Consider the following 15,892-nt stretch of genomic DNA (forward strand, 5'->3'; position numbering starts at 1 on the left):
GTGCTGAATATCACTGATGCCCTGTGTCACCCTCCACGGTTCATCTGGGTAATCAGCCAACTTGCCAATCCAAGGTCACGAGTCCTCCCCGGCTTTATGCAGGAATTTTTTTAATAACTTGAAACCATAATAGTTAATGAACACAAAACTCTCTTCTTTCCAAGATAAGCCTTTCCTCAGCCATCATAGCACTTAACAACTCAGTTCATATAGGGCCCCAGGGTACAGCCTCCACTCGATAAAGGGTGTCAGACAAAACCCTCTTACTACCTGCACCCGAGTCCTTAGGCACTTATTTCCCACAGAGTTTAATACAGTCCTTTAAGGAACTCTCCTGTGCTGGGATAAAGTTCATTCAGGAGCCCAGTACAGCCTTATGAGCCTTAATAAAGTTCATTCACATAGCACAGTCTTTTAAGGAAAACTCCTTCACTTGAATAAAGTTCAGTTATTTAGTACCATCTTTTAACTCAAGCTTTCTATGCTTTCACCTCAGCAAATGCCCTGAGGTTAAGGGGACCCCCATCCTTTCACATACCAGCCCTTGAACACCTGGTATCCACCCACATGGGTCTGGCTTGAGTCCAAAGTCCAGCTTCTATTATCTTTCAAAACAAATTCAAATACTTGCAGCAAATCCCAGGCAGGTTCAAGCATCCAAACTTCCCAGGTTCCTCCCCTTAGGGTTCCCTCCTCCACCTTTGACTTAAACTATCCAGCAAAGATGTTACGAAGCCCTTATGCTTCTCTCCTTTTATCTTTGCCAGGGCAGAAATGTCCATGGATTCCTTCCCAGCCTCTGCATCCACCCTTTGAATCTCTCTCTCTCCCCCTCCACTGGTGTCACGTTCTCAAAGCAGGAACTAGGTTTGTGAACCCTTGGACCACTGTCGAGGAGCGGCAGTGTCAGGCAAATCACCCAAGCAGAAAGCAGTGCTGAACACAACAGGCAGGAACCACAGAATATAACTAGAAGAGGCTTTAATAGTAGACAGGAAACATTATCCAGTAGCACAGCAAGGTCAAAGGGGCTGGCAGCAAACACGGGTAATCCATAAACTAACCAGAGTCTATAGGCAGGCGGAAAGCAAAGTCCAGGTCCAGGTCCAGGCCAATGGTCACAGGCACAGGAAGCAAGCAAAGTCAAAGTCCAGGAACAGGCAGGGTCCAACACAAAGGAAACTTTCAGAGGAACTCCAACAAACCACCAGGAACTCATGGATGACCTTTGATACCAAGGCAAGGCAAGCAAGGCTCACAGAAGCTAATAAGCCCCTCAGCAGCTGACCCACAGCTGCAGTAAATCACCAGCCAAGTAAGGGTGCTGTTCCAGAACAACCCAGCAGAGCAAGGCTGGCAACCTGGAAAATCCAGACCGGACTCACTGAAGTCTGGAACATGGAAGACAGCAGAAAACAGTCCATAGCAGCCACCAGTTCTGGCCACCAGAGGGCAAGGAGAGCACCTACATGGAAAGCAGTCACAAACGTGACAACTGGTAACCACGCCATGTACTCTGCTCCTTCTTCTAAATTGTTAATCCCAGGCAGCTGCCAATCCTTAGCATTAGCCTGCCTGCCAAGGTCCTGACCCTTTCCCCTGGGAGTTCTGGGATCTGAAGTCTAGCTCACCCTCCTTAAATGGGTCAGATGACTCCTTCATAGGATCCTGGGACTTGTAGTGCAGTCTAGCCCCTCCCCAGGCATCAGGTGACCTACTCTGGGGAAGCTGAGAGTTGTAGTCCCTCCACTGTTTCTGTAGATGTTTGCCTTTCTGGCGTCTTGATTCTGTGTCCCTCACTCTAGGTCTACTGGGTCTTTCACACCTGATAACTTTAGGAACTGCCCCAATTTTATCTTTGGATCACCCTGGCATAAGTTAGTCTGTGCTCCTAACTGGTTAAATCCTACAGAATATCCTTGATGCCCTGATAACATTGAGGACTGCTCCAACTATATCTGTGGACTGCCCTAGCACTAACTGGATATTGTGGTGGCAGTTTGTGCTCCTAACTGGTTAAATCCTGCCAAATATCAATCCAATTTTGCCTTTACAGAGGGGAGAATGTTTTGAAAATTTGAATAGCTGTTTGGAGAAGGTGGTTATATAGCTTTGAGAACATCATTTGAAGCTGAATGTTTTGAAGACGGAGACGATGTGGATTGGAGGCTTAGATGGTACTCAAATTCCTTGGGTAAATCAAGCAAGGAATCTTAGGTTCCTTAGCAAGAACAGCAGATGAATCCAGAAACTAATGGGTTGTGTCCATCTCCCAGCAGGTGGAGATAGAGACCGCTGAACTGAAGTGCTATACAGAACATAATGCTCCTAGCCCAGTCAGTATTCTCTATCTCCAGAAGGTGGATGGACGTTCCCATGTGCTCCTGGTTTCTGTGCTGCTGACTCCTGTGCTAGGCTTAGTTCAGTGTAGCCTTGGGGTGAGCGGCTGTGCGGTGCTGCCTTCAGGGGGGTACACTTGGTCACTCCAGGACCCTCCCCCACCCAGCTCCCTCTTTTGCCCTTCCTCACTTCTCCTTCCCCACAGAAAAAAAAAGGAGAGCACCATGGCAGGCTTTGCAGTCAGGGTTTGATTTTTATCTGATTCCTATGACCCTCCCATTTCCGTGCCCCCTTTTTTGGGTCATGTATAAAATGTAGGCATGGATTCTTGTTGAAAATACAATTATTGGCACTAATTGGCTCGTTATTCACTTACATTGTGTATGCAAATTGGGCGTGCACCCAAATTTGCACACACAATTTGTGGTGACTTTTATAGAATTAGGGAGTTAATGCAGAAGAAGCACTTTTGGTGGAAGATATTTTAAGAACAAAAGCTTATAATACAGAACTAGCAATGACAGGAGTTAAAGTATTTCTTCTGAAAAAGAATGACAGATGCATTAAATAGCCTCTAAGCAGTGGAAGCAAAAGTGTATTGGAATGAATGGGACAAATAAAAAGGAGTCTTAATATTTTTATCTTTCACCAAGTTCAATCTCACCTGTACACAGTTACTTGTTTAATAGTGGTTTTATGTATGATTGAACTGTTGAATTGTTAACTGTTCAATGTAATCGGTTTTGTTAAAATTTAATCTGTTTCTTTAGAATGTCCTCTGCCTTGTACTTTATGGTTAAGTGGAATACAAATGCCAAAATTAAATTAAATTCATGGAGGGGGAACACTGTTTTGTCAATTAATCCTTGATTGGTCAAGAGACCAGGCTTCATACATTTGAGAATTGAGGTAGATCATTACTTTACTGGTGTGGTTTTCTGGTGTTTCCTAATGATTTCCCAAATATGAGCCAGATATGACTCTGCTTAGGCAGGAATTCAGAGGGACTGCTGCATGAATGCTGATCCATTGCTTACTAGGAAGCAGAAACAAAGCTAGAAACAAAGTAGGACCGACTGGTTTTTCACCCTCTGGACCGACTTCATCCTGTTTATATCTTTTTGAAGGTGAGGTCTCTAGAATTGTACACAATATTCTAAATGAGGTTTCACCAGAGTCTTACACAAGGGCATCATCACCTCCTTTTTCCTACTGGCCATTCCTTTCCTAGTACACCCAAGCATCCTACTAGCTTTTGCCATCACGGTTTCATTTGGCCACCTTAAGATCATCAGATACGATCATACCCAAGTCCCAAAAGTTCTTCACCCCTAAACTGTACCATTTCCTCGAGGAAAATAGGCAGAAGGTATGGGCCTAGAAATCTTTACCTAGTGTCACTATTGTCAGTGTCGTTATTTTCCGAGAGAATGATTTTTGCAAGCAAGTCATTTCTCCTGTCTTGCTTTTGGAGACTGGAGAAAAGAAATTCATAATTTAGGTAATGTAAGATTGGCCATTGGTTGCCTTTAAGTTTCTGTCTAAGGAAGAAGCATTGGTAGGACAGATGAAAGTAGAATTGAAGGAGGGGTAAAAAGGAGGGTAACGTAATACTTGTGTACTAAGTCTATGTGATGTCAACAAAGACATTGGATGGTATTACACAAAGAGGGGCATAATCGTAAGGGGGGCCCAAGTTTTCCTGAGGACATCCTCGCAGGATGTCCCAGCGAAGGGGTGGAGAAACCTGTATTATTGAAACAAGATGGGCGTCCATCTTTCGTTTCGATAATACGGTCGGAGACACCCAAATCGCGAAATTTAGGTCGACCTTAGAGATTGTTGTCCTTAGATATGGTCGTCCCCGATTTTCGGCGATAATGGAAACCGAGGATGCCCATCTCAGAAATGATCAAATGCAAGCTATTTGGTTGTGGGAGGAGCCAGCATTCGTAGTGCACTTGTCCCCCTGATATGCCAGGACACCAACTGGGCACCCTAGGGGGCACTGGAGTGGACTTCAGAAATTGCTCCCAGGTGCATAGCTCCCTCACCTTGTGTGCTGAGCCCCCCAATCCCCCCAAAACCCACTACCCACAACTGTACACCACTACCATAGCCCTAAGGGCTGAAGAGGGCACCTAGATGTGGGTATAGTGGGTTTCTGGTGGGTTTTGAAGGACTCACATTTACCACCACACGTGTAACAGGTAGGCGGGGGTGGGCCTGGGTCCACCTGCCTGAAGTGCACTGCACCCACTAAAACAGCTCCAGGGACCTGCATACTGCTGTCATGGAGCTGGGTATGATATTTGAGGCTGGCAAAAAATATTTTAAAAGGGTTTTTTTAGGGTGGGAGGGGGTTGGTGACCACTGGTGGAGTAAGGGGAGGTCATGTCCGATTCCCTCTGGTGGTCATCTGGTCAGTTTGGGCACCTTTTTGAGGCTTGGCCATAAAAAAAGGACCAAGTAAAGTCACCCAAGTGCTTGTTAGAGACGTCCTTCTTTTTTCCATTATGGGTTGAGGACGCCCATGTGTTAGGCATGCCCCAGTGCCGCCTTCGCTACGCTTCCGACACGCCCCCTTGAACTTTGGTTGTCCCAGCGACGGAAAGCAGTTGAGGACGCCCCAAATCGGCTTTCGATTATGCCGATTTGGGTGACCCTGGGAGAAGGACGCCCATCTCCCGATTTGTGTCGAAAGATGGGCGCCCTTCTCTTTCGAAAATAAGCCTGAAAGGCTTACAGTGAGGATCTATTTTAAGGGATTTTTTTTCCCATGCTGAGACTAATTTTGTAAATATTTCCTTTGTGTAAACCCTGTTTTATGTGCATAAAAAACTCTTATAAAACTAACCCAAAAGTTACATTTGTAAAAGTATGTGTGGTGATAAGAAGGCATTTACTGTTACATAACCCATGTGTAGGAATGATCAAGGGTATAGCTTGGGTGGGGCATGAGCAGAGTTGTGAAGTACATGTGTAGTTTGTAAAGTATATATATACATCCACACTTACTTGACCTGTGTACATTTAGACTTGCTCTTGAGCTTGTGCAAATGTATACAGGTGCATGTTAACTACGATAGTGCAGGTTTTGTGAAGTTATTTTCTTTACAGTGGTGGAAATAAGTATTTGATCCCTTGCTGATTTTGTAAGTTTGCCCACTGACAAAGACATGAGCAGCCCATAATTGAAGGGTAGGTTATTGGTAACAGTGAGAGATAGCACATCACAAATTAAATCCGGAAAATCACATTGTGGAAAGTATATGAATTTATTTGCATTCTGCAGAGGGAAATAAGTATTTAATCCCTCTGGCAAACAAGACCTAATACTTGGTGGCAAAACCCTTGTTGGCAAGCACAGCGGTCAGACGTCTTCTGTAGTTGATGATGAGGTTTGCACACATGTCAGGAGGAATTTTGGTCCACTCCTCTTTGCAGATCATCTCTAAATCATTAAGAGTTCTGGGCTGTCGCTTGGCAACTCGCAGCTTCAGCTCCCTCCATAAGTTTTCAATGGGATTAAGGTCTGGTGACTGGCTAGGCCACTCCATGACCCTAATGTGCTTCTTCCTGAGCCACTCCTTTGTTGCCTTGGCTGTATGTTTTGGGTCATTGTCGTGCTGGAAGACCCAGCCACGACCCATTTTTAAGGCCCTGGCGGAGGGAAGGAGGTTGTCACTCAGAATTGTACGGTACATGGCCCCATCCATTCTCCCATTGATGCGGTGAAGTAGTCCTGTGCCCTTAGCAGAGAAATACCCCCAAAACATAACATTTCCACCTCCATGCTTGACAGTGGGGACGGTGTTCTTTGGGTCATAGGCAGCATTTCTCTTCCTCCAAACACGGCGAGTTGAATTCATGCCAAAGAGCTCAATTTTTGTCTCATCTGACCACAGCACCTTCTCCCAATCACTCTCGGCATCATCCAGGTGTTCACTGGCAAACTTCAGACGGGCCGTCACATGTGCCTTCCGGAGCAGGGGGACCTTGCGGGCACTGCAGGATTGCAATCCGTTATGTCGTAATGTGTTACCAATGGTTTTCGTGGTGACAGTGGTCCCAGCTGCCTTGAGATCATTGACAAGTTCCCCCCTTGTAGTTGTAGGCTGATTTCTAACCTTCCTCATGATCAAGGATACCCCACGAGGTGAGATTTTGCGTGGAGCCCCAGATCTTTGTCGATTGACAGTCATTTTGTACTTCTTCCATTTTCTTACTATGGCACCAACAGTTGTCTCCTTCTCGCCCAGCGTCTTACTGATGGTTTTGTAGCCCATTCCAGCCTTGTGCAGGTGTATGATCTTGTCCCTGACATCCTTAGACAGCTCCTTGCTCTTGGCCATTTTGTAGAGGTTAGAGTCTGACTGATTCACTGAGTCTGTGGACAGGTGTCTTTCATACAGGTGACCATTGCCGACAGCTGTCTGTCATGCAGGTAACGAGTTGATTTGGAGCATCTACCTGGTCTGTAGGGGCCAGATCTCTTACTGGTTGGTGGGGGATCAAATACTTATTTCCCTCTGCAGAATGCAAATAAATTCATATACTTTCCACAATGTGATTTTCCGGATTTAATTTGTGATGTGCTATCTCTCACTGTTACCAATAACCTACCCTTCAATTATGGGCTGCTCATGTCTTTGTCAGTGGGCAAACTTACAAAATCAGCAAGGGATCAAATACTTATTTCCACCACTGTAGATACATATGTTCAAAATAAGCACCTGCGTGGTCTTACAACCTGTGTGACCTGTTATGAAACTCCCCTCTCTGGAGATAATTCTGAATAGGTCACTGAAATTTAGGTGCTAAGCGCACATTGTATATCTGCAATTACTGTTATAGACTAGTAATACTCAAGAATTGGAAAGCAAAAATCAAAAGATGAAACCACAAAAACTAATACATTTTGCTTACTTTATTGGATGAAAGGACCCACTACCAAGCTGCACATAGATAATTTAACAAGCCGAAACCTCAACTGCCCAAGAGAGGGTCATCAATTTTCAACCACATCCCATAGCAGGGCTATTATCACAGGTTTCAAATGAAGCCGGAAAAAAAGAGTAGAAGAAAACAACTTAAAAACAATAGGAGAAAAAAAACTGTTACTCAAAAAAAAACCCGGTCTCATAACTTTCTCACAGTCTTTGGCATCCTGCATCAGGAGGAAAACCAAGCTCACATCAACCTTCTCCATCATACTACTACTACTCAACATTTCTAAAGCGCTACCAGACTTACGCAGCGCTGTACAGTCAAACATGAAGAGAGACTGTCCCTGCTCAAAAGAGCTTACAATCTAAAGGACATAACAACAGAGACAATCAAATTAGGACAGCATAGTACATCTGATTACACAATAGTTCATAGGGACAGACTAATAGATCTAAACAGCTAAAGACCATCATGGTTAGGTTTTCTTCCTGACGCAACTGGAAGTGAAATGAGGGGCTCTTTGCCGCGGATTTTCTGACTGCATGATAGACATTGATGATGGGTGCTGGATTCGTGAAGAAACCTACATGATTTTTGGCTTGCGCAGATAAGCGCCGTAGCATTTTGTTTTACTGTGCACAGTTCTAATAGCTGACTGCTTGTTGCCTTTTTGTATCATTTAATCTTATTGGATTGCAAGTATTCCATGCCAAAGACTGTGAGAAAATTAGGAGACCGGGGTTTTCTGAGTAACAGTTTTTTCTTCTGTTTTTAAGGAGAAGTATTCTGCTACTCTTTTTTTCCCGGTGTCATTTGAAACCTATGATATAATAGCCCTGCTATGGGATGTGGTTGAAAATTGATGACTCTCCCTTGGGCAGTTGAGGTTTTGGTTTGTGCAGCTTGTTAGTGGGTCCTTTCATCCGATAAAGTAAACAAAATTTACTAGTTTTTGTGTTATAGAACAGTACCATAAGTTGGCATTTATTTGTCAATAATTAGGTGCGGCTGCTTAGACTATGTGAATGGCTGGTGAAAATAGTAACATAGTAACATAGTAGATGACGGCAGAAAAAGACCTGCACGGTCCGTCCAGTCTGTCCAACAAGATAAACTCACATGTGCTACTTTTTGTGTATACCTTACCTTGATTTGTACCTGTCCTTTTCAGGGCACAGACCGTATAAGTCTGCCCAGCACTATTCCCGCCTCCCAACCACCAGCCCCATACATAGCAACATAGTAGATGATGGCAGAAAAAGACCTGCATGGTCCATCCAGTCTGCCCAACAAGATAAACTCATATGTGTATACCTTACCTTGATTTGTACCTGCCTTTTTCAGGGCACAGACCGTACAAGTCTGCCCAGCAGTATTTCCCGCCACCCAACCACCAGCCCCGCCTCCCACCACCGGTTTTGGCACAGAGCGTATAAGTCTGCCCAGCACTATCCCCGCCTCCCAACCACCAGTCCTGCCTCCCACTACCGGCTCTGACACAGACTGTATAAGTCTGCCCAGCACTATCCCCGCCTCCCGCCACCGGCTCTGCCACCCAATCTTGGCTAAGCTCCTTAGGATCCATGCTGCAGTTGTTTGTGTAAATGACATTATTCTAGAATCTTACCATATTAGTGCTAGACATGCCCCTCCCACATGCACACCTCCCTTGCAGTTACGTGCTATAGCTTTTGCATACTAAGTTTCTACAATGGCTGCTAAGTGCAGATATACACATGATTGAAAATTAGTGCCAGTTAGAAGAATTAACTCCAATTATCACCAGTTGGTTGTTAATGCCAATTAGAAGAATTAGGAAGATTAAAGAGAATTGTAAGTATTACAGTAGTGCCATAGGAAAACAACATAATGAAAAAAGGATTATTACTTTCTATAAATCCAATAAGATGCCTTTATGATATAAGATACATTAAAAAATATAAATGATATGAATATAATACTTTGATGGATATATTTCATATGTAACTTTTTCTTGTGAAACACTCCTATAGTGGTTAATTGAATTCTTTTACATAATTGATACACAGAAAAGATGGACTTAGCTTATTTGCCTGAGTTGCCTCTGTTGGTAAATAAAAATCTGATGTTGCCACATGCTTAATCTGTGAAAGGTCCGAAGCAGCTTTATATATAATAAGTGTACTTCAAAAGTTAGATTTCTGTTTATATTGTATAAATATAACTGAACTTCTTTGACTCAGAAGTTGACGGAAGTAGTGAGAAAATTTTGAAAATTCTGACCAACTGATTTGTTTGAGTTTTTTTTCTAATGGAACTTGTCATACGCCATCCTTCAAATGTTAACTTGTCCTAAGTAATTCTAGCACAGGTTGATTAGAGAAAACTGATTTTTTTTTTAAGAATGCAAAGTTTGGATGAACCTTTTTGGACAGAAGAAGAAGGCGAGGCAATAGAACATTCATATTATAATAGCATTCCCAATAAAATTCCTCCTTCTGGTGGCTTCATTGATGCTAGGCTGAAGACTAAGATGCCCAGTCCAGGAGAGGACATCCAGGTCTGTAAGATCTTATTTGATACCAGGCTATTGTTTTATCATTGCAATAATTACCTGAAAAGCATTGTTTATCATAGTGAATGCCTCCCCTCCACGCACCTGAAAATAGCCTTCTATACCAAACTATTGCTGTGACATGCCATTTCATTGTGTTCTTTATTGGTCTATAGCTTGGAATCACAAATGAGGCAGTTAAAACTGACCATTGAGATATAGAAAAGTAGTATGCACTTTTCTGTTGATTACCTAATCATAAGTGATCATCATAAAACGTATAGGGACAGACTTAAAGATTTCCTCCACTATTCAGATGCATTTGACCAGCCAGGATCAGCACCTGGCCAGTTAAATGCTGGATAACCAGCTGTCCACCGATATTCAGTGGTTCATGGCCGGCCATGTACCGCTGAATATTGCCAGTTAGCAGATAGGCAGTAATATCGGGTAATATAAACAGCTATCTGCTGATTTTTGCACATCACCACTTACTTCGGCGGCTATATTTGGCCATGGGCAACCCTGGTACATCTTTGACCTGTCTGACTTTAACCGACCAGCACTGAATATCATCTTAGCTGGTTAAACTCAAATCAACCAAAAATAAACCGGATATTCAACTCTGGTCACCTGTTTACACAACTACAATCTTATGTTGAATCAAAAAATATATTTCACCCTAAACAGTCTGGTTTTAGGAAAGATCATAGTACAGAGACAGTTTTGACTTCTCTTCTCAGTGAAGTACATTCCAGACTGGAACAGGGTTATATTGCATTAGTTATATCGCTGGATTTGTCTGCTCATTTTACACCACTCAGGATTTTGTAGACCTCAATCTTATCTCCCCTTATCTGTCTCTTTTCCAAGCTGAACTGCCCTAATTTTAGCCTTCCCTCATATGAGAGGAGTTCCATCCCCTTTATCATTTTGGTTGCTCTTCTTTGAACCTTTTCTAATTCCGCTATATCTTTTTTGAGATACGGCGACCAGAACTGAATGCAATATTCAAGGTGAGGTCGCGCCATGGAAGTGATACAGAGGTATTATAGTATTTTTGGCCTTATTCACCATTCTTGGCATCCTGTTAGCTTTTTTGGCTGCCGTCACACTTTGAACAGAAGATTTCAGCATATTATCTACAACAACACCTACATCTTTTTCTTGGGTGGTAACCTTCAAGGTAGACTCTAGCATCAGGTATCTTTGATTCGGATTATTCTTTCCAATGTGCATCACCTTGCATTTGTCCACATTAAATTTCTTCTGTCATTTGGATGCCCAGTCTTACAATTTCCTAAGGTCTTCCTGCAATATTTCACAGTCTGCCTCTGTTTTAACAACTTTGAATAGTTTTGTGTCATCTGCAAATTTAATCACCTCGTTCATTGTTCCGATTTCCATATCATTTATAAATATGTTAAATAGCACTGGTCCCAGTACTGATCCCTGCAGAGCTTCACTGTTCACCCTCCTCCATTGAGAGAAATGATCATTTAACCCTACCTTCTGTTTTCTGTCCAATAACCAATTCCTAAGCCACACCAGAACATTGCCTCCTATCCCATGATGACTTAATTTTCTCAGGAGTCTCTCATGAGGAACTTTATCAAAAGCTTTCTGAAAATCTAGATACACTACATCAACTGGCTCACCTTTATTCACACCTTCAAAGAAATGAAGCAAATTGGTGCGGCAAGACTTCCCTTGGCTGAACCCTTGTTGACTGTCCCATTAAACCATGTTTGTCTATGTGTTACATGATTTTATTCTTTATATTAGTTTCCACTGAAATCAGGCTTACTGGTCTATAATTTCCTGGATCACCCCTGCAACCCTTGTTTAAAAATTGGCATCACATTGGCTACCATCCAATCTTCAGGTACTATGGACGATTTTAAAGACAGTTACATATTACTAACAGCAGATCAGCAAGTTCATGCTTGAGTTATTTGAGTACCCTTGGATGTATGCCATCTGGTCCAGGTAATTTACTACTCTTTAATTTGCCGATTTGGCTCAGTACATCTTCCAGGTTCACCGAGATTTCTTTTAGTTCCTCTTCATCATCACCCTTGATAACCATTTCCGATACAGGCAGATCTCTTACATCTTCCATTAAGACTGAAGCAAATAATTCATTCAGTTTCTCCACTATGGCATTGTCCCCCTTGAGTTCCACTTTTGCTCCTTCATGATCTAATGGTCCCACGGATTCATAAGTACATAAGTATTGCCATACTGGGACAGTCCAAAGTCCATCAAGCCCAGCATCCTGTTTCCAACAGTGGCCAATCCAGGTCACAAGTACCTGGCAAGATCCCAAAACAGTATAATACATTTTATGCTGGTTATCCTAGAAATAAGCAGTGGGTTTTCCCCAAGTCCATTTTAATAATGGCTTATGGACTTTTCTTTTAGGAAGCTATCCAAATCATTTTTAAAGCCCGCTAAGCTAACTGCTTTTACTACATTATCTGGTAACAAATTCCAGAGTTTAATTACAAGTTGAGTTAAGAAATATTTTCTCCGATTCGTTTTAAATTTACTGCTTTGTAGCTTCGTTGCAAGCCCCCTAGTCCTAGTATTTTTGGAAAGAGTAAACAAATGATGCACTTCTACCTGTTCCACTCCATTCATTATTTTATAGACCTCTATCATAACTCCCCTCAGTCGTCTTTTCTCCAAGCTGAAAAGCCCTAGCTGCTTTAGCCTTTCCTTACAGGGAAGTCGTCCCATCACCGTTATCATTTTTGTTGCCCTTGTCTGTACCTTTTCTAATTCTACTATATCTTTTTTGAGATGCGGTGACCAGAATTGCTCACAATATTTGAGGTGCAGTTGCAACATGGAGCGATATAAAGGCATTATAACGTCCTCATTTTTGTTTGCATTCCTTTTCTAATTATACTCCCTGCTTTGTGCTCTCCCCAGTATGCCTACACATGTGGTTAAGTAAAGCATGGGCTTGCTCTTTATGTTAAATATTTGCTGACACATCTCCCAGCTCTTCGTAATTTGCCAGTGTATCACAACACACACTAGTTGAGAGAACCACTGCTTTAGCAGGAAATAGCCACCACTAAAATGGAGACATTTTAGTAGTTCAATATAATTAATTCAAAGTAGATATTTGAAGCATCCTTCCAATGATAGAAGTCAGTTTGTAAAAATGAGAATTTAATTGTGTGTCTGTTCTTTGACTTATTCATAATAGCTGAGTTTGCTGAGGTAGGAACTTGCTCTGAAATTTGTCTACTGTGGGATGAAAAAGGAGGTATGCTGCAATGCATGTTCTTTTCTGATGCAGCTTCATAAGACAACATGATTATGACTGTCTGTTGTTCAATAGTCTGACATCAGCTCAATAGAAACATATCCTGACCTTAGTATTGTATTACAAGTTTCTCTTAAGGAAAAATAACTTAAAAATGCTAAATTTTTTCATTTACTCTAGTCTGTATCAATAGCAGGAAGAGAGCAAACCTACTACCAAGGCCGACAACTTGGAGAGAAATCAAGTGAAGATTGGTCACATGCATGTGTCAGACAAGGTGAGCTGTTCCTTAAACATTTATACATGTTTCTTAAGGTTTAAAATTCTGTCTGAAGGCTTTTTTTGCATCCCTAAGTACCACAAAATGCAAAATATCAGGGGTGGTTGTTCAAAGCAATTTAAACAGCCAGGAGAGGGTCCTGGCCATTTAAATCACTTTTGCAGGGATATCTTGGGATATTTAACTAGAGAGTGCCACTGAAGGTTCTCTCAGCCATTCATGCAGAAACTAGCTAGTTAATGAGCAGCCTGGGGACAGAGTTAGGGCAGAGCGAAAACTTAGCTGATTAGCGGCTATTTTCAGTCTGCTGACTGGCTAAGATATTGCATAATGTTAGGACAAAAAAAAGGCTGTGTATCTTTTTGCAGCAAGTTAACTGGACACCGGTTTGAATATCAGCCAGTGGTGGGTCTGTAGGTGGTTATATATATGTTTTTGTAAGAGGCCAATTCCTACCTATGTACTCGCTTATGTCTAGGGGGCGTGGCCTCTGCCCAACCTTAGCTGCATGGAAAATAACGGACAGACCAATGGAATATATTAGTTTATTTATACAGCGTTATATACAAAAATATAGAAAACTCTTATCAGCTTATAGCATCAGCAATTCCTGATTGCATGCAAAATGATACCAAAAATATAGAGAATAACTATGATTATCCTATTGGCTAATCTGTAATGACAGATAAACACAATACCAAGATCCTAATGATTACCACACAAATCTTATGCTAGGCTAACAGCAACTAGAGATCATAAATCCTGACGTCACACATCTGATGGGTCCGAGCACAGACTAATTATCTAACCCAGCCTGAAGGAAGTAAACTATGATCTCACCGTCCCGGTTTCCAGATCAGATTCCTTCCAATGCCTCAGCCGAAGGTCTCAGCGAGGTCCCACAAGCTCAGGTGATGCACTTGTCTTGATCAGCCACAGATGATACAGACTCAGTATAGATCCTGTAGACAGCTGTAATCTGGGGAAAAGCTTTGCCAGGTATTATCAGTAAGTCTCTCAGGTAAATTAGGTGCTTGCAGAAATGCAAGTGTTCTCCTCTTCTGTTCTTCTGTTCTTCTCTCTTCTTCTTCTCTCAGGAACTAGTTTCTTTCTGTTCCCGCTTCTCAGATCAATCAGTTTTCTGGGAGCCAATCAGAAATAATCCCTCCATGTACTCCCAGCATCTGTATGAAGCTTCCTTTGTCCGTCTTATCTCGTAAGCTCTCTCTCACTCTCTCCCTCAGGGACATGCATTCTCCCCCGATACAGAGTGACCTTGGAGGTGGTGCAGGCTTCAGTAAATCTATTACAAGCTGAAATGCTGACTTCTGCACAGTTGGTAGTCAGACATATAGGTGAAAGGTTGCAGCGTCCATTTTGGCTGTAAAGGTGCTCTCATGTGCACACAGGGTGGGTGAGATCACAGCAAATACTCCTACAGATTCCCCCCCTTGGAGATGGAAATTACTGCAAAGGAGTAAAGGCCTTCTCCAACCTAACTAGAAAAATAAGCCAGACAGTTCAGTCAGGATTCAGGTACAAACTTCATGGTCAAACTACAAAAAGTTTCAAAGTAAATCTCAACTAATGCAAACTAACGCTCTTCAAACAGTTCAATTAAGCAAAATAATGTTCACAAGGAAATCACACATGCTAATACAGCAAAATACTGAATAATAGAACCCGCAGGTGCAGTTAGTTAACAGTCTTAACACATGAAAATTAATCAAACAAATCATGAACCATAATCACATAGATCATGAAAATCACATCATGCAAAGCAAAGCATATTAGTACAGAAAAGTGAAAACGGAATAAATTGTTGGCAAAACTCTGGTTAGAGGTAACTACATAAAGTCTTGCAATCTCATCGCCGTAGGTGACAAAGTGTTTACGCGATAGCGTAAATGACGAAGGTCTCTCCAAAACACTACAGCACACAGGAGCATGATGACCCACGAGATGGTCAAAAGTGGGATGACAACGTGAGTAGACATGTGGAACTGGGTGACATCAGATGAACGACGTTTGTAATCTGCAACCTCGAGAGTCTCATCGTCAACAGATAATTCAACAGTGTGAGAGTCTTTGGACTGTAAAAATGGTATAAGGTCCATAGCAAAGTCAATAGGATGTCCACGAAATACATCAAGCACTTCCAACTCAGAAACAACCGGGTCTGTGTCAAGATAAAACAGGGAAACTCCTCCTACATGGGCAACAGCATACTTGGGTACAGCGATTACACAAACATTGCAAGGAAGAGTGTAACGATTGATTACATCATGCTTCTGAAAGGTGACAGTAAGTTCAGTACTAGGTGTGCTAACTAACCATACCGTATCCAGTACAGCTACTGTGGTATCAGAAAAATCGTCATATTTTGATACGGTAACCTTACACTTCTCTTGGACATTCTCTGTGGACAAGCCACAAAGAGCTTCTGTTGTGTCTTTCAGGAAAGGTTTACCAGGGCATAGCCAATTAACATCTTTAGTTTTGTGGCAAA

General features: G+C 42.2%; 1 protein-coding gene across 1 annotated transcript in view; it reads left to right on the plus strand.

The window, feature by feature from the left end:
• The window catches only part of SHC3 (SHC adaptor protein 3), a 239,070-nt gene that overhangs the window by 177,947 nt on the left and 45,231 nt on the right, over positions 1-15,892 (plus strand). The window contains exons 8-9 of the mRNA XM_030193617.1: positions 9,673-9,833; positions 13,297-13,380. Coding sequence (XP_030049477.1) covers positions 9,673-9,833; positions 13,297-13,380 — 245 coding nt within the window. The remainder of the gene's footprint in view (positions 1-9,672; positions 9,834-13,296; positions 13,381-15,892) is intronic.

The sequence above is a fragment of the Microcaecilia unicolor genome, chromosome 2, assembly GCF_901765095.1.
Source record: "Microcaecilia unicolor chromosome 2, aMicUni1.1, whole genome shotgun sequence".
In the NCBI taxonomy this organism is placed as follows: Eukaryota; Metazoa; Chordata; class Amphibia; order Gymnophiona; family Siphonopidae; genus Microcaecilia; species Microcaecilia unicolor.